Source organism: Trichosurus vulpecula, chromosome 2 (genome assembly GCF_011100635.1).
Source record: "Trichosurus vulpecula isolate mTriVul1 chromosome 2, mTriVul1.pri, whole genome shotgun sequence".
Classification (NCBI taxonomy): Eukaryota; Metazoa; Chordata; class Mammalia; order Diprotodontia; family Phalangeridae; genus Trichosurus; species Trichosurus vulpecula.
Genome location: NC_050574.1, coordinates 364041913 through 364060900, shown reverse-complemented (window position 1 = coordinate 364060900; position 18988 = coordinate 364041913). Strand labels below are relative to the sequence as shown.

Genomic DNA, 18988 nt, shown 5'->3' with positions numbered 1-18988 from the left:
TCTATGCACTATGGCGCCACCTAGCTGCCCATATTGAGCTTATAGGCCACTAAATACCCTGTCTTTTTTTGAGATAAATTGCCATCTAACCATACTTCATCCCATTTTGTTCTTGTGAAGTTGTCTTTTTGAAACCAAGTTTAAGAGATTATGCTTACCCCCTATTAAATTTCACCTCATTCAATTCATCCCAGCCTTCTAGCTTTTCAAAAACTTTTTGCATTGTGACTCCATCACCCACAGCTTTAGCAGTTTTGTGTTATCTGCTAAGATGAGAAATGTGTCATCTCTACTCAAGTCACTGAGAACACCGTTCAACAGCCTGAGGCCAAGCACAGATCCCTAGGTCCCTCCACACATCTCCCTCTGAGCTGACACTGAGGCCTTAATCATTCTTCTCAGAGTCAGGAGCAGCTGACTCCTGGTCCATCCAATGTGCTACCTTCCTGCCTGTCACTGTGCAGATACAGTCACCAGGCTAAGAGAAGAGAGCAAGTAAATGCATCAGAGAGTAAGAAAGAAAGACAGGCATGTGGTAACCAGACCAAACTCAGGAAAAACTATGAAATAAGGGACATGCTAAAATATTATAACTCTGTTGTACTATGTGTGTCATATGTGAGATTTTGGATGTCAGAATTTGCACATACCTGTATTATAGGCACTGTATCTTTTAAAATAGCATTATACATTGAAAATTATTAATATCTGACAAATAGGAACATAAGAAATATTTGGTTCTAATAAATTTCAGAACTAATCATTTTTCTAACTACTCTTGAGAAATGTGGTGCATTTTAACTATCTTCCAAAGCTATAGAGTGATTCAGAAGAGGATTATAAATTTAGAGTTGGAAGCAACTTTAAAGGCCTTCTTTTCCAATTCTCCCATTAGATAGATGAGGAAAGTGGGGCCCAGAGAAGTAAAGGAATTTGCCCCAGATTATATGGGTAGTTAGAGGGAGGATTTAAACCCAGTTTTCGCTGATTGCAAGTCCAACATTCCATCTACTACTCCACCCTACCTGAAAGTTGATTAGGCAAATGGCCATTCGTTTGGGAAGGAAGGAAGGAGGGAAGAAGGGAGAGAGGGAAGGAAGAAAGGAAAGAGGGTAGGAATTTATTTTCCTAGTTGACATGTCATGACAGTGAAAAGAGTGCAGACTACTGGGTCAATTTAAGTGCTGTCTCAAATATTCATTTAGCCTTGTAACCACTGGCAAGTCATTCAGTCCCTGAAATCTTCAGTTTTCGCAACTGTAAAATGGGAAAATAATATCTATACTAACTTATTCCCACAGAGTTATCATTGAGGAAAGCACTTTACAAACGTTAAAGCATTCTGTAAATGTGAATTATGATTATTATTTCCTGTAATTCTCCTTAGGGAGAGAATTGCACTTAGACTACATAAGGGGAAAAAAGTTCTAGTATTTTATAGTAAGAAATTAGAGACTGGCAAATGGGGAAAAGTTGATGAATACGGTATTGCTTTTCAAGAAATAGATGTTTCATTGGCCTGATATACGTATTGCTTTCAAGAAATATAGATTTGGCCTGATATATGATACTAGTATCTCTTTTCTGTTCCACTAGTTTCAAGTGATTGATGGTCAGGGGAGTGGAGGATTCAAATGAGTTTTTGTATCCAAAAAGCCCCCAAAATACAGAATAATGGTTCACTATAATAAGATTTTTTTTTGGTTAACATTTTACCATTTTTGACTAAGCTCATCCCATCAGTCTTTGATTAATTTCACTGTGTTGCCTAGTGGTGGCTCAGTGGAACAATGGGTAGAGAACCCTGGAGGAGGAGTCAGGAAGACCTGAGATCAAATCTAGCCTTACCTACTTCCTAGCTATAAGCAAGTCAGTTAACCTCTTACCCTCAGTTTCCTCATCTGTAAAATGAAGATACAATAGCACCTACAATGAACAAAATGAGATAATGTCTTTAAAGTGTTTTACAAACCTTAAAGCACTATTTTAAGGCTTAAAGCTATTATTACATTAATAAATTTTTATTGATAATTTCTGTTTCTTACATCACCAAAGTATCCCATGTAGCCATCCCTCTTCACTTTCCCGAAAGCCATCCTTTATAACAAATAGTATTTTTTGGAAAGGGAAAGAAGCACAATTTTAAATTAAAAGACTGAAAACATGCACAATATGTTAACACCTATGGACCTCCCACACCCACAGAGGGGTAGGTTGAGGGTGTCCTCTCATATCTCTTCATCTGAGTACTGCTCGACCTTTTGAAAGTCCATATTTTGCCTTGGAGCATGATACTCAGTTTTGCTGGGTAGGTCATTCCAGGTTTTAATCCTAGCTCCATTGACCTCCAGAATATCGTATTCCAAGCCCTTCGATCTCTTAATGTAGAAGCTGCCAGATCTTGGGTTATTCTGATTGGGTTTCCACAATACTCAAATTGTTTCTTTCTGGCTGCTTGCAGTATTTTCTCCTTGATCTGGGAGCTCTGGAATTTGGAGACAATATTCCTAGGAGATTTCTTTTTGGGATCTATTTGAGGAGACGATCGATGGATTCTTTCAATTTCTATTTTGCCCTGTGGCTCTAGAATATCAGGGCAGTTCTCCTTGATAATTTCTTGAAAGATGATATCTAGGCTTTTTTTTTGATCATGGCTTTCAGGTAGTCCAATAATTTTTAAATTATCTCTCCTGGATCTATTTTCCAGGTCAGCGGTTTTTCCAATGAGATATTTCACATTGTCTTCCATTTTTTCATTCCTTTGGTTCTGTTTTATAATATCCTGATTTCTCATAAAGTCACTAGCCTCCACTTGCTCCAATCTAATTTTTAAAGTAGTATTTTCTTCAGTGGTCTTTTGGACCTCCTTTTCCATTTGGCTAATTCTGCCTTTCAAGGCATTCTTCTCCTCGTTGGCTTTTTGGAGCTCTTTTGCCATTTGAGTTAGTCTATTTTTTAAGGTGTTGTTTTCTTCAGTGTATTTTTCTGTATTTTTTTGGGTCTCCTTTAGCAAGTCATTGACTTGTTTTTCATGATTTTCTCGCGTCCTTCCCATTTCTCTTCCCAATTTTTCCTCTACTTCTCTAACTTGCTTTTCCAAATCCTTTTTGAGCTCTTCCATGGCCTGGGACCAGTTCATGTTTTTCTTGGAGGTTTCTGTTGTAGGCTCTTTGACTTTGTTAACTTCTTCTGTCTGTATGTTTTGGTCTTCTTTGTCACCAAAGAAAGAATCCAAAATCTGAGACTGAATCTGGGTGCGTTTTCGCTGCCTGGCCATATTCCCAACCAACCAACTTGACCCTTGAGTTTTTCAGCGGGGTATGACTGCTTGTAGACTAAAGAGTTCTATGTTCCACGTTTGGGGGGGATGCGCCAGCTCTGCCACACCAGCACTGCTCTTTCCCCAAGAACCCCCAACCTGGATTGGGCTTAAATCTTCAGCAGGCTGTGAACTCCTGCTCTGATCCACCACTTAATTCCTCCCACCAGGTGGGCCTGGGGCTGGAAGCAACAGCAGCTATAGCTGCCCCACCTCCGCTGCCCCCGGGGCTGGTAGCCTAACAGCAAACTCCTTCGACTCCCGCAGCTTTTCCCACTAACCTTCTCCGCAGTCTTTGGTGTTTGTGGGTTAAGGAGTCTGGTAACTGCCGCAGCTCACTGATTCAGGGTGCTAGGGCCCCCTCCGCCCGGCTTCTGGTCTGGATGGTCCACGCCGCCCACGCTGGACTCTGCTCCACTCCATTCCCAGCTCCCAGCTCCCAGCTGCCAGCTCCATGTGGAATAGACCTCACCCAGAGACCATCCAGGCTGTCCTGGGCTGGAGCCCTGCTTCCCTCTGCTGTTCTGTGGGTTCTGCCATTCTAGAATTGGTTCAGAGCCATTTTTTATAGGTTTTTGGAGGGACTCGGCAGGGAGCTCACGCTGGTCCCTGCTTTCCAGCCGCCATCTTGGCTCCGCCCCCTCTGCTCGACCTTTTAAACGTTGTTATACTGACTTTTGATTTGTTGTTGTATGGGTATTCTTTCCATTTCCATTGTTGCAGTCACTGTGTATATTGTTTTCTTGGCTCTGCTTACTTCAGTCTGCATCAATTCATATAGATCCTTGCATTCTTCTCTGTATTTATCATATATATATCAGAGGAAACTGATAAAAAGATTTCTTCCCATTTGACCACTTTCCTTCCTATCCTAGATGCGTTAGTGTTGTCTGTGCAGAAGCTTTTCGTTTTCAGGTTCCGTCTTCTTCTGTAAACGCAGTATTATGTTCCTTCAGCTAGTTGAGTCTTTTTTTTTTTTAAGATGACCGTGTTCCCACTAGTTCTCTTCCCCTGACCCCTGACCCCTCTTTTCATTTAATACCCCTGTTTTCCCCTGTTGAGGCCAGAGCCTCAATGAGGGTCACTTCCTGGATTTAGGGTTGTTGTTGGTTTTTTTTTTTTTAACTTTTGGATTTCAGGTATCCTAGATCATGGAAACAGCTAAATTTGCTTTATCTTTGATGTATAATTTCTATTTTGGAAAGATTTGAAAGGTCATAAGGATCTGTCTAGTCCACCATCTTATTGCTTATATACTAATTATTATCATTTTTAGCTAGTATTATTGTTAAAATTCTGTATAAAAACATCTTTTTTTTATATTTATAGATTCCTGTTTCCTCCCAGCCAATGATCTGTCTCATAGCCTTTCTTCGTATCTAAAACAAAGTAAGTAACTCCCAATATCCTTTTGCTTTACCAAATTGTCATTATTCTATTGAAGAGATAATCTTTTGTATTTAAATAAGTCAATCCTGCTTATTCCAAAGAAGCTCTTCTCTGTCCTTATTTTCTGCCTGCGTACATTGCACAGGTTGTCCCCCTTGCCTAAAAAGAACTAGCTCCATACTTCTCCCTATTAGATTCCCAAAAACTCCCTTTAAAGTTTACCTCAGTTGCCAACTCCAACAGGAAGCCTTTCTGGATTCCCTTAGTTGTTTGTATTCTCTCATCAGATTATCTTCTGTTTACTTATTAGTATACATGTCATTTCTCCCCAATAGAATGGAAGCTCCTTGAGGACAGGGACAGATTTTTCTTTTGCCTTCATATCCCCAATACCTCAAACAGTACCTCCACACTTAGTAGATGCTTAATAATTAAATTAAATTGAATAATAATTATTTATTTGATTATTAATCAAATCAGAGTTTGATTTAATTAATAATCATTAAATTGAATTTACAAGTTAAAAGGCTATATTTTAAAAACAAAATTATCTTATAAATAGATTTTATTTTTAAGTAGAAGTTCAGCAATGACCTTATTCAGTTTCTAAATTTAAGTTTTATTTTGTCTTTGTTTATATGGTGGTTGTTATGAAATCGTAGGGAACAGATTGAGGGAGGTAGGGGCTTGCCTCTTTTTTTTAATTTATTAAAAAGCATAGCGGGGCAGCTAGGTGGTACAGTGAATAGAGCACCCACCATGGAGTCAGAAGGACCTGAGTTCAAATTTGGCCTCAGACACTTGACACACTTACTAGCTGTGTGACCTTGGGCAAGTCACTTAACCCCAATTGCCCTGCCTTCCCCCTTGCAAAAAAAGAAAAAAAAAACACCATAGGACAGATTTGCTTCATGACATCAATGTCTTCCTCTCTGGGCTTTAGGGTTTTCTTTTTTCTTATCTGTAAAATGAGGGGTCAAGCTAGGTGAGAGAAGCAAGGTGGTGTTGTGTAAAGAGCATCAGATTTATAGTCAAAGCCCCTAACTGCCTAGGCAAACTTGGTCTGCTGTCGTTAAAATGATGACCTCGCTTTTTCTTTTTCACAGTCTGCCCCAAATGGGCCAAACTTCGAAAGAACCACAAGGAGAAGAAGTCAGTGGTGATGTTGATAATCTGCAGCTCTGCACTCCGAGCCTTGGAGCTCATTAGGTTTGTAGCTTACTAGCGTTTCTGTAGCACTTACTCTGTGCTAAGCACTTCACAGCATCATCTCATTTGATCCCCACAGTAACTCTGGAAGGACGTGTATTTTTATCCCCATTTGACAAATGAGGAAACTGAGGAAAACAGATCAAGTGGCTTGCCCAGGGTCACACAGCTAGTGAGTGGCTGAAGCTAGATTTTAACTCAGGTCTTCATACTCCAGACCCAGCATTTTATCTACTAGCCCCTCTCCCCTGCCACCACCCCCAGCTAAAAATCCCCATCATCTTCTTAGACATAATTAGGAAAGGAAAGGATATCTAGTTTTCACATCTAGTCATTTCTCAAATACCTTTGGCAATACATGGCTAATATGGAAATATGTTTTGCATGACTGCACATGTATAATCTATGTCAAAGTGCTTGCATTCTCAAGGAGGGTGCAGGGGAGGGTGGGAGGAAATGTAGAACTCAAAAATTATTAAAAATGAATGTTAAAAATTGTACTTACATGTAACTGAGAAAAATAAAATTAAAATATTCTTTAAAAAAAACCAAATACTTTAGGCAAGAGGGACTTTGACTAAATAAAATCCACAGATGATAATATTCTTAGGCTAATATCCTAATGAACTGTTTATAGAGCAGCCAACAATTAAGTAGTATGCAGGTTTAGAATTTTACCTTCTCTCCTATCCTCTGCCCATTTTCCTTTGGAAGAGATGCCATCGAGCAATAAAATGGACAAATGGTGGGGCGGGGAGGGGGGGAATTGGGGAAGGGGACAGTTGAGATGAGTAATCTATAAATTAAATAGCCTCTGAATAGCTAAGACTGCTATTAATTTGCAGTCAAATGAACTTGTAATTCAGCATATTCTCAGATTAAAAGGCAAACTTGGGAGCTCAGAGCTTCTTTTGAGATGTTCAAAGATTCAAAATAAGTCTGTTAGTTGGAACTAAGTAGCCCTTATCAGAGTACCTATAAATAAGTTAGTACTAACTTTGTACTGAACCCTCAGGTGCTATACAGGTACGGAGGAAAGAAGAAATATGCTCCAGTAGATTGTAAGCTTCTTGAGGGCAAGGACTAGCAATTTCATTTTTGTCTTTTTTTAATCCCAGCACATAGTAAAGTGCCTTGAAGATAAAAAATTATGTGCTTAAGAAATATATCATATAAATATAAATAAATCAATAAATTTAGAAGTCCCTGACCCTCTTAGGAAAGTTTCTATCCTCCATACCTGGAATGCACCCTCTAACCCCTCCTAAGTCTCACCTCTCTCTGTTAAATCCTTTTGATCCTTCACAATCCAGCTCAGATACCCATACCTCCATACACACTTCACTAATCCCCCAGCCAAAAGTGATCTCTCCTTGCTCAGTTCTCCTGTAGCACTTTATCCACACCATCCCAATGAACTTAGCATAATCTAGATAGCAACCAGGTGGATAGTGTGTAGAGTATAGGGCCTGGAGTCAGGAAGGCTCATCGTATTGAATTCAAATCTGGCCTCAGACACTTATTAGCTGTGTAACCCTGGGGAAGTCACTTAACCCTGTTTGCCTCAGTTTCCTCATCTGTAAAAGGATCTGGACAAGAAAATGACAAACCACTCCAGTATCTTGACCAAGAAAACCTCAGATGAGGTCACAAAGAGTCAAACGTGACTGAAAATGACTGAACAATGACAAAAATTCATGTGTAGTGATGAGGTCTTGTTTTCTCTCCACTACTAGATTATAAGCCCTCTGAAGTCATGGACTGTGTCTCATTCATCTTTGTGTATCCCTAGTGTTTAGCTGTGTTTCTTCACAGAATGAATGCTGTCTAAACATTAGTTGAGTTACTAGTCATTATTTAAGTTAATTAAGTGTACACATGAAAAGCACTTAAGCACTTTGAACAAGTGGAGCAGTTTTCAGGAAAGACTGCTTTCACAGCCCTGTCACTGGCTGCTCACAGGCAGAGGTGGCAACAGGCCCCGTGGTGATTATGCAGCTTTAAGTCTTGCTCTCTGGACCAGCCACCTCTGGCCTTGTCAAGGCCACACACAGGTGTGGCCTGTCTGTCACGGGCTGCAGACAAATGGACTGACTAACGCGTCCATAAGAGCACAGCATTCTAAGTCATTCACAAGAAATATGCTGTAATGCATACATCTGTGGTAAGACAGGGGTGACACCAAGAGAAGGAGTGGTCCAATCCAGTGAGTGATTCTGCACATATATTGTTTGTTATGTACAGGAGGGTCTGCTGTATGCTAGAGGTACAAAGAAGTTATCCTACAAAGGTCTCACGCTCAAAAGAGCTTATAGTTTAATGGGGGGGAGGGGGAGAAGACTAGGGATTATGACTGTATTTTTATTTGTATTATTATATTATATTGTTATATTTTTTGATGATTTGTACAAATAAGTATTATAGAAAATAGACCGTGATGAAGACAAAATTGATATCCAGGCAAATAAATATGTGAATAGTAATAGATTACTTTTCTCAGAGGAAATCAGGGAAGGCTTCATGGAGGAGTTAGCACCTGAGGTGATCCTTAAAAAGAAAGAAAAGAATTTCAATAGAAGGTGGTATGAAAGGAGTCACAAAATATCAGAATTAAAGAGACCTCAGATGCCATCTGGTCCAAGGGTTCTTAACCTTTTGAGAGTCATAGGAATGATGAGGTAATATTTGTAAAGCAGTTAGCACAGTGCCTGGCACATAGTAGGCACTTAATAAATGCTTGTTCTCTTCCCTTACCCCACTTCATGGACCCCTTTCTCAGTCTTCCAAAACCTCTGGATCCCTTCTCAGAAGAATGGTTTTAAAAGCATAAAAACAAAATGCATAGGATTACAAAGAAAAGCAATTATATTGGAAGACAGTTATCAAATTGAAAAAAAGGTTTTGTGACATAAAAATATATCTAGCAATAGGCCTAATAACTGTAATAATTTCTAAGTAGCCATGTGTGTAAATGATATTTCAAGATACCTGCAAAAACTATATTGTGATATAAAAGTATCAGTGATTTCTATTGACAAAGTCATGAGTACTGCTGCTGCTACTACCATGGTTTGTTGCCTACATTCATTCTTGAAAGAAATGCCAAATTTCGGTTAAAGGTTAGTGAAAATAAAGATTAATTTTTTTTTCCTATCCAAGTACATGGACCTGATGAAATCCTGGAGTCTGTAGATTCCAGGGTAAGAAGCCTGATCCGGCCCAAACCACACAAGAATAAGTCCTTATAAGGACTTATAATAAGGGCCATCCAGCCTCCAAATGAAGATCTCTAAGGAAGGGGATTCATTCTCTCCGTGTTAATGATCCATTTTCCTTTGGGGCCCCTCGAATTGTAAGGGAGTATTTCCTTACAACATGCCCCGCTGAAGCTTCTAATTCTGCCTTCTGGAGCCTAGTAAAGCAAATATAACTCCCCTCAGACATGACAGCCCTTCAGATGCTTGGGAGACATCTATACTGGCTGCACTCTCTACCCTCCAGACTCCCAGCCCCACTACTCTTCTTTTTTGTAGGTTAAACTTCCCAGTTATTTTAACTGAACATTGTAAGGCATGATCTTAAGGCCCCTCGCCATCTTGATTGCTTCTTTCTGAGGGAAATCTACATCTTGTCCACGTTCTCCTTAAAACGTGGCACTTAAAATTGCCTCCAGTTGTGATCTAGCCAGAGCCAAGCAGAGAAAGACTCCTTCATTCTGAGCCCTATGCTTCTCTTAGTGTCATGTGATTTAATCCATTTGATCTAGCCATTCTTTTTCATACAAACTGGCTAGCCAACAACGTCTGTGCCTCCATTTGTTCTAGGGATAATGGATGTCTTTCACAAATTCGGGCAAGAGAAATTTGTGGAATAGCTAATAATCCAGTTCGACTAAACTATACTATGAAACAAAACTAGAAAAGCAGGTTGAAGCCAGTCTGTGAAGAGCCGCAAGTGTCAAGCTAAAGAGCTTATGTGTTATCCTGGAAGCAATAGGGAGCCATTGAAGGTTTGTGAGTAATGGGATGACGTGCTATAACATGTACAGTAGATAGATCCATTTGGTAGCTCTTTGTAAAGGATGGATTAGAGAGACAGGGTGGTCAGTGATCAGAATGGAATAAAGTTATCTAGGGAATGCTTACTTGAGGAGGTGAGTTTTGGATGGGATTTCAACAGAGAGAGTGTTACCAAATAAACATGAGATTAGGACATTTGCTTGACTATGGACATACATTTATGTATTAACCTATGCCTGAATTTAGAAGAATACATAATAAACCACTGACTCTTAGCTTTTCTCTCTTACATGTGTACCTTAAAACAACCCCATATAAGCCCTTCTCTCCAAAGCAGGTCAGACCTTCAGCTGTAGTTTTTCCCTAAAAAACTCTGTAGCCCTAAAAAGTCTCTCGGTGTTTTTCAGTCTTATACATTGAGCTGCTCCACTTGATGTCATAAGAATGAATGTCAACTTTTCGTTGCTAATAAGGAAAAAAAAATGCTGTCCCCACTTTTCGCCATTTTGAAACATTAAGTAGAAAAAATTAATTCCAGATTTAAAATCTGCTGGAAAAAAGGTTGGCCCAGGAAGAGCCTTCCTCTCAAATTAATTTGAGCATTAAATGTGCATAAATACCTTTTGAGGAGAGAATAACACACTCCTGCCATACCAGGTTTACCAGTACCACTTCTCAGTGTTTTCATACTCTTCTGTAATCCTACGGTCTCTTCCAAGGTTAGATTTGACAGATGATCTGAAACAGGGGCTGGCTCCTGTACAGGCACGCTAAGTTCTCTTCATAAAGACTATTGGTGAGTAACCCTCAGTTTTGCCATAATATCTGTTCCTACTCAGAGCTGTGTGCCGGGCATTAATGTCCCTTATAGCGTATTCTTCACCAGCTTAGCCAGTTGGAAAGCACCTTAAGTAACCAGCCAATATTAAGGATTAGTTCAAATACAAAAGACTCCATTATTCTGGGTCATTAGACATGGCTCATTATTCTACAGATTCAAATATAGCATGTGTCACATCAGATTGCCTGAAATATAACAGTAACACACAATAAAATCTTTATCTGGAGAAGAGACTCAGGGAGGACATGAGATCCATCTTTAAGCAGAGAAATTTTGCTTACTTTATGTGACTTCATAGCACAGAACTTTAAGCTTGATGGAAAAGCAAAATCTTCCAACAACTAGAGTGGCCCCCAAATTAGAACAAACTGCCTTGGAAGGTAGTGTATTTCCCCTCACTAGCATTTAAATAAATGTTAGATGACCGTTTGTGAATGTCATATAGAGAGAGTCTTCTTCACATTGGAGGTATACGCAGTAATGTCTGAGGTCTCTTCCAACTCTGATTCTGCCATAGCATAGAATGTGGATGCTAATGGCCCCCAATAGCAGCATCCCCTAAATGTATTATCTTTCCTGCAAAATGTTGTATTTATTTTTTTAATTTATTTTTTATTTTTAGTTTACAACAGACAGTTCTACATAATTTTGAGCTCCAGATTTTCTCCCCTCCCTCCCCCCTCCTTCCCCAAGACAGCATGGAATCTCATAGAACTACCACGAATGACTTCGCATTGAATTAATTTATACACTGGTCAAGTTGCGGAGAAGAATTACGACCAATGGAATGAATAATGAGAAAGAAGAAACAGAACCAAAAAAAAAAAAACCCCAAAAACAAAATGTTGTATTTAAGGAAAAATTTGAACCTTGAGTCTTTATATGGATTATAGACGTGGGTGTGCTGGAGACAATTGTTAAATTGCCAGTGTGGGCATTTATACCTTGGAAATCAGTAAACTACAAATCAGGACTAGACTTAAGAAAATGATGAAATGAAATGATGTGTATCCCCCCGCCCATGTTTTTTTTTTCTAGGAGAGCCGATTGTTAAACATTATAAACTCATCACTGATCATAGGAATCGCCTTTCTCTTCCATTCATTTTTTGTTTGTGTTTCCACTAGATCGATGTCAGCATTCAAAGGAGACTGCAAAGTTCTGAAGTTATTTGCAAAACACATAAAGGTGAGGAAAGATTCTGTGTTGTACTAACAAATGTAGCTGATGTGGAGAGAATCCTGTGATAACAGCGTGGGCGGACATATATGGTGTTCTTCAGTTTCTTTCCCCCAACCTCTTCTCATTAATTTTTGTTGTTCGGTCATGCCTGACTTCTCATAACCCCATGGACCATAGCAGGCCAGGCCCTTCTATCCTCCACTATCTCTCAAAGTCTGTCCAAGCTCACATTCATTGCTTCCATGACACTATCTGTCCATCTCACCCTCTGCCTTCCCCTTTTCCTTTTGCCTTCAGTCTTTCCCAACATCAGAGTCTTTTCCAGTGAGTCCTGTCTTCTCGTTACGTAACCAGAGTATTTCAGCTTCGGTATTTGACCTTCCGGTAAATAGCCCAAATTAATGTTTTTAAGTACTGGCTGATTTGATCTCCTTGGTATCCAAGAGACTCTCAAAGGTCTCCTCCACCACCACAATTCAAAGTGTCGGTTCTGTGGCACACAGTTTCCCTTATTGTCCAAACTTCACAGCCATCCATTGCTTTGCCCATATATATGGACCTTTGTTGGCAAGATGAAGTCTCTGCTTTATAGTATGCTGCCTGGATTTGCCATGGTTTTCCTTCCACGGAGCAAGCATCTTTCAGTTTGATGACTGCAGTCTCCATCTGCAGTGATCTTTGAGCAGGAATAGAAGATCTGACACTGCTTCCATGTCTCCTCCCTGTATTTTCCAGGAAGTGATGGGACGAGTTGCCGTGATCTTAGTCTTTTTGATGTTAAGCTTCAAGCTGGCTTTTACACTCTCATTAATAGGCCTTCTCTTTATCATCCTTCCTTTATTCAGGAAGCCGTTGGGTTAGTCCGTCAGTCAGTAAACACATTAACTACCTACTATGTGCTAGGGCACTGTTCTTAGTGATGGGAATACAAAGAAAGTTTAAAAATATATGGTCTCTGTTCTCAGGAGTTCTTAATCTAATGGGGGAGCAATATGCAAAAAAAGCATGTACAGAAAAGTTGTAGGCTGATTAAGTAGGAAATAATCAATGGAGGGAAGGCTCTAGAATCAAGGAGGAGCAGGAATGCCGTGAGGGGGAGAGCCGGTGAACATTCTCCGAGGTGGGAGATGAAGTGTCTTCTTGTTCAAGGACCAGCAAAGAGGTTGGTGTCAATGGATCAGTGCTGAGACTTCAGCCAGAAAGACCTGAGTTTGAATCTTCCTTCAGGCAACTTACTAGCTGTGTTATGTTGGTCAAGCCACTTAAGGTCTTGGCCTCAGCTTCCTTATTTATAAAATGGGGATAATAAGAGCACCTAACTCGAAGGGGTTTTGTGAGGCTCAAAACGATCTGATATGTGTAGTAAAGTCATACATAAATGCTAGTGGTTTTTGTTATTATTATTATCAACCATAGGGCTGCTTTCCTTCTCTCTTGCCAGCAGGTTCTTATGCCTGTTTTCATGAGATTGTGTTCCTGGGGTCACCATATGCTATAATAGAGGTTGATTTGGCCAATGACTGTCCTTGCACCCTTTATCTTTGAGACACACCTCTCTAAACTTGCCTGTTCTGAAAGTCCTTTCTTTTTGCACCCCTTTTCTGTCTTGGAGCAGATTCAGGAGCAGGTAAAGTTGTTGGAGAAAGGCGTGGTGCATCTGGGAGTGGGGACACCTGGAAGGATCAAAGCGCTCATTCAGCAAGGTAGGAGCCCTAAGGGCCTGAGGCTGTCCCGGAGCCTCCTAGCTAACTGTTGACTAATGGAATTTGTGAGAAAATGGACCCGCTTAACCTGGATTAGTTCTCAAGAGTTAAAAGTGACTGTCTTACTGTCATAATACTATTGATTGGTTCCTCTTCTGATAGAGGGCTGAAAGATAAAACCTATCGAAATGGGAAGTATAGTTTTTTGGACTCTTTGTAGACCAAAAGGGTACTTGTCGAAAGAGGTAAGTCCATCAGCATTTATTGAGGAAATTTAAAACAAAATCCCTGCCATCAAGAAACTTATATTCACAAAGACAACATACTCATGGCATAAAAAGTAAGTAAGATCCAGGGCAGAAAAATGTCAGTGTCAGATGCTGGCAGGAAGTACCCTAAGAGTTCAGAAGTGTGAGAAATTACCGTGAGCTGGGGTGATCTGAGAGGGTTTCACAAAGGTGGTGTCATGGGAGCTAGATCTTGAAATACAAGTGGGATTCAGAGAGGTGGGGAGCAGAAAGGAGACTATTTCAAGGCATGGTGTGAAGCAAAAGTACCGGGTTGGAAAATGTATGTGGTATATTGGGGAGTGATGAATACATCAACCTGACAGGAGCAGAGGCCTTATGTGGAGGGGTGGTGAGAGATAAGTTGATAAAAAGCACCTTGAAGGCCATCAAAGGTATCAAAGAGCCATTCAGGGTTTTTAAGCAGGGATAAGACTTGATGAAAGCCTCAGAACGCAATTAGGATTTTCTGTCTTTATTAAAGATACGAGGTTGTATGAGACAGAGGCCTGCACAGAAGTCAGAGGCAGTCTTTTTCTTTCCTTCCTGGAAACTAGTCATCACTGATGTCTTCTATGAAAATAATAAATAACACACATTCATATAGTGCTTTAAAGTTTACAAAATGAGGAAAAGCAGGTTAGGGACATTAATTGACTCACCCAGGGCCCCCAGATGCATAAAGCCCCTTCCGTGAATATAATGAAGTTAATTGGCTTGCCCAAGGCTCCTCAGCTAGGTTGTGGTGGAGCTGACACCCAGACCTACTTCTTCAGAAAATGAGGGGTTTTCCCCCCACCATCCCACCTGCTTGTACTGACTAGTAGAGCCTAGGCCTAGTCAAGTGGAGAGACAATATAACATAAAGGAAAGAGCACAAGAGGCAGGAGGCAACTTTGCCATATCCTCACTGTGTGGCTCTTGCGGCATATGGAATGTGCGGGGAGGACTAGCATCTCTGGGGTCACCCAGCCCTCACCTGTGGCTGCAAGAAGCTGTAGCATATGCAGTGGCCACACCCCAGTAAAACTGTCTCAGCAGACAGGCTAAAACAGGTTGAGGGTAACTGACAGGCCTTTAACCTGTGAGTTAGAGGGAGATCTACCCAAACATGCGAAGACTTCCCCCACTCCTAGTCTCGCCCTCCTCAACACCCTGGTGGAATGCGCTGATGAGAACAATCTGTTCCAACAGCCTCAAAGCGGCTAAAGCAGGCGCTGTGGAGCGCTTAGAGCTTGGTCAAGCGTCAAAGGCACCAAGGCCATCCATTGCATCCTGGGTCATTGCCAGTCTTTTTTTTTTTTTTTGCTGAGCTTACGGAGCAAAACAAGCATTTCCATAACCCAGCAGAATAGAAAAATAAGACAAATGCACACAAAACTGTAAATCCATTATGTACAAAATATACAATAAAGTTATGGTATTGCTGGGCCAAAGGGTACAGGCAGTTTAATAACTCTTTGGGCATAATTCCAGATTGTTCCCCAAATGTGGCCTGTTATTATTAATGGCTATTGTGAGGGTGACTTTATTTCCCTCTACTACCTAAATAAATGATATAATAAATTTATGTATATATTTAATAAAGTTACCATGTAACTTTTTTCTCTCCTTTTTTCTTCTCTCCTTCCTAGATTAATAAAATTGAGTGTAAGAAAATTGTTGAATTAATAAATAAAACTAAGAATTGGTTGTATGAAAAAAACAATGAAATAGGTAAACCACTGATTAATATGATTTTTAAAAAGAGAGAAGAAACCAAATTGCTAGTATTAAAAATGAAAAGGGCACCACTAACAAAGATGAAATAAGAGCAATTATAAGGAGTTGTATTTGCCCAATTGTATGCCAATAAATTTAACAATTCATGTGAAATAGAAGAATATTTACAAAAACATAAACTGCCTAGATTAGCAGAAGAGGAAATAGTATATCTAAATAGATCTTATTTTGGAAGAAGAAATTGAACAAGCCATAAATGAGCTTCCTAAGAAAAAAGCACCATGACCACACAGATTTACAAGTGAATTCTATCAAACAATTAAAGGCCAGACATCTTGACCTTTCTCCTGCCCAGGACTTCTGTGACTCAGGAAAAGAGAGTGAGGCTGACAGTTTTGTGCAACTCTGCCTCACTTACATCCAGTTCATGCACAAGTCAAAGCATCACCTGTGATGTCATTGGTCCTCATCGAAAACAAAGGATGAACAGTTATAACCCTGTGACTCTTGGACAAATCAGCCTCTTTAAGACTCTATTTCCTCCTCAGTAAAATTGGAGGAAGGAGTGAGGATGTTAAGTGATCATCCCTAAAGATAATCATAGTTTCTACCTCTTGTATAGGGAAGCCAAGGTGCAGAGTGGTTAATTGACTTACTGATGTTAATTTTTTTTAAGTCCTGAACAGAGCCCATCATCTTGATTTCCCCTTCTGCCCTAAAAATTATATTAGATGCTGAAAGTTTCCCATATAACTCGGTTGCCCATGCTTCCATCTGATTCTCCTCTACAAGGGTCCCACGGATGAGTCTGACATATCTCCCCTGAAGGGCCATTAACCTCAAACCACAGGATGCGTCTTACCAAATTGTTGCCAGAGATGAAAACTGAGCCTCTGTGGTTTCACATAATGGTGGCTTGGGGTGGATTTCCTGCCAGGACATGAGCTTAACAACAGTAGTTTCTCTGCCTTTGTGTTTTTCCTCAGAATTAGGGGCAGGCTTAGGGGGTGAGGAAATCTGAAAAGTGGTTGCGTTTGTTTTCCACCAGGCCAGGGTAGCACTTAATGTCCTGAGATTAGTTGCCTGGGGAGAGGACAGCAGCGACAAAGAGGGGGAGGAGGGAAAAGTCACTTTGATAAGCTCGTGCCATGTGGTCTTCACTAGAACAAATCTCACTGACCCTTTCAGATGTCCTTAACTTGAACTCCCTGAAGTATCTGGTTTTTGATTGGAACTGGAGAGATCAGAAGTTGAGGAGACTGATGGACATTCCCGAGGTACCATGTAACCAGCAATTGTTTTTAATCACATTTTCTTTCAATTTGAACTTGAGTTCAAACATGGTAATAAAGCCCGTGACTTTGGGAGCCAGCACATTCTGGCTCTCAAATTGGTTTCTGGCATTTGACTCTGAGGTAGCTTGCTGTGGAGAATTTAACCCTTGTAGCAACATGTTTTCCACTTCTTAAACACTCCTAAGCATCTATTATTCTGTGTTACATAGATTCTCATGCTTTATCTTTTAAGAGACAGAAAGTCCCAAAGGATTCAACGTCTGGCTTTCTTAATAAGCCTCCCACCCCTCAACTGAACCCCTTTTCCATGGGTCCCTTTAATCCTGCCCTTTTAGGGCTGTTAATTTTATTTTGTTTTTTTTTTTCTTTTAAATCAAATTAGCAATTGATGTGTTGCTTTCCCAAGGGGAAAACATAGGCTGTAGGCAGGGAGGTAACACAGTGTGTAGAGTGCTGGACTCAGAGTCTGGACAGCCTGACTTCTCCTCCCGCCTCAGATACGTCTTAGCTGTGTGACTCTGAACAAGTCACTTAACATCCTGGTTAAGCTTAGGCAGTTTCCTGTCTATAAAACAGGGATAATAATGGCACGTACTTCACAGGGTGCTGGTGAGGCTCAAATGAGTAAATATGTGTAAAGTGCTTTGCAAAACTTAAAGCATTTACATAAATACTAGCTATTACTACCAAATGTCTTGAAGAAATCCAGTATCAATAGTCATGTAGGAAGGTAATTGGGGCTGATCAATCAGATTGACGGAATATTTTAAAGTAGCTGATGAACGTTAAGGATAAAAGTTGCCCTCTGTATGACGCATTCTGCTTCCAAAGCACATAATGCGCATTATCTCTTTTCACCCTCAAAACAGTTTCCGGAGGGCTTCAGTGTGATCGTGGGAAGGCCATTCAGCCCCTGTGTCTCAGTTTCCTTTGCTGTAAAAACAAGTCAGTGTGTCTATTCGTTGTTAAGTCATTTCAGTCATGTCCAACTCTCGGTGATCCCATTTGAAGTTTTCTTGGCAAAGATAATGGAGTAGTTTGCCATTTCCTCCTACAGCTCATTTTACAGATGAGGAAACCAAGGCAAACAGGGTTAAGTGACTTGCCCAGGATCACCACAGGTAGTAAGTGCCTAAGGCTAGGTTTGAACTCAGGGCTTCCTGACTCCAGGCCCGGCGCACCATCCACTGTGCCACCTAACTGCCCAGTGTGGCTAGTATTAAACACTAAATGATTCGTCCAAATTCACACAACTTGTAGCAACACGTGTGGCAGAGCCCAGACTCCTTGGCCGGTGTTTCTTCCATTACACCATACTGCCTTTGCTAAACGAAGATATGTCCAGAGCCTCATGGCCAGAATTCTGAAGATCACTAATTATGGTTCAGTACTATCAGTGGAGATTCAAAAGTTATAGGACATTAGAGTGAATGTGCACTAAGCCCAGGACACAGCAAGATGCCCAGTTACAACCAAAAATCAGACAGTTAACATTAATCCTAGAAGAATTTGCTTACTGCTTATACCAACGTCCCTAGAATTACATAAGCCAAATATAATTGAATTTTTAGTCTAAAATGATCAGTTTGATTGGGCAGGTTGAATCTGAGTGATTAGCTGATAAGCCAGCAATTTATTTTTTATTTTGCTTATTTTTGACCAGACTAGGATCTTATCTGGTTCAGACATTCCACTCCTCTGCCTCCTCCAGCACTTCCCCCCACCCTCAACTGGCAAGTGTCTCTAATTTATTGTCTAAATTGCCTGAGTACCAAGAAGTTAAAAGTGATTCACACGTGGTCACGCAGCTAAGATGCATCAGAGTTAGTCCAGTCTTCCCAGCCCCCAGGCCAGTCCTCTAGCCACAACGGCACATTGCCACCAGTAGCCTGATTAGAAATAGGATACCTATATTTTTTTCTTGTGATTAGTTATTTGATATTGTTTTATTGTTGGTTATTAGCCATATCAGTAAAGGTAATAAAAATAGTCATATTGGAATATTAATTCATTTATAAGAAT

At 40.3% G+C, this 18988-nt stretch overlaps 1 protein-coding gene across 1 annotated transcript in view; it reads left to right on the top strand.

Annotated features, from left to right (window-relative positions):
- Window positions 1-18988, top strand: part of CMSS1 (cms1 ribosomal small subunit homolog) — a 434878-nt gene that overhangs the window by 415292 nt on the left and 598 nt on the right. The window contains exons 5-9 of the mRNA XM_036744978.1: window positions 4649-4708; window positions 5815-5917; window positions 11905-11965; window positions 13575-13662; window positions 16860-16948. Of these exons, the coding sequence (XP_036600873.1) occupies window positions 4649-4708; window positions 5815-5917; window positions 11905-11965; window positions 13575-13662; window positions 16860-16948 (401 nt within the window). The remainder of the gene's footprint in view (window positions 1-4648; window positions 4709-5814; window positions 5918-11904; window positions 11966-13574; window positions 13663-16859; window positions 16949-18988) is intronic.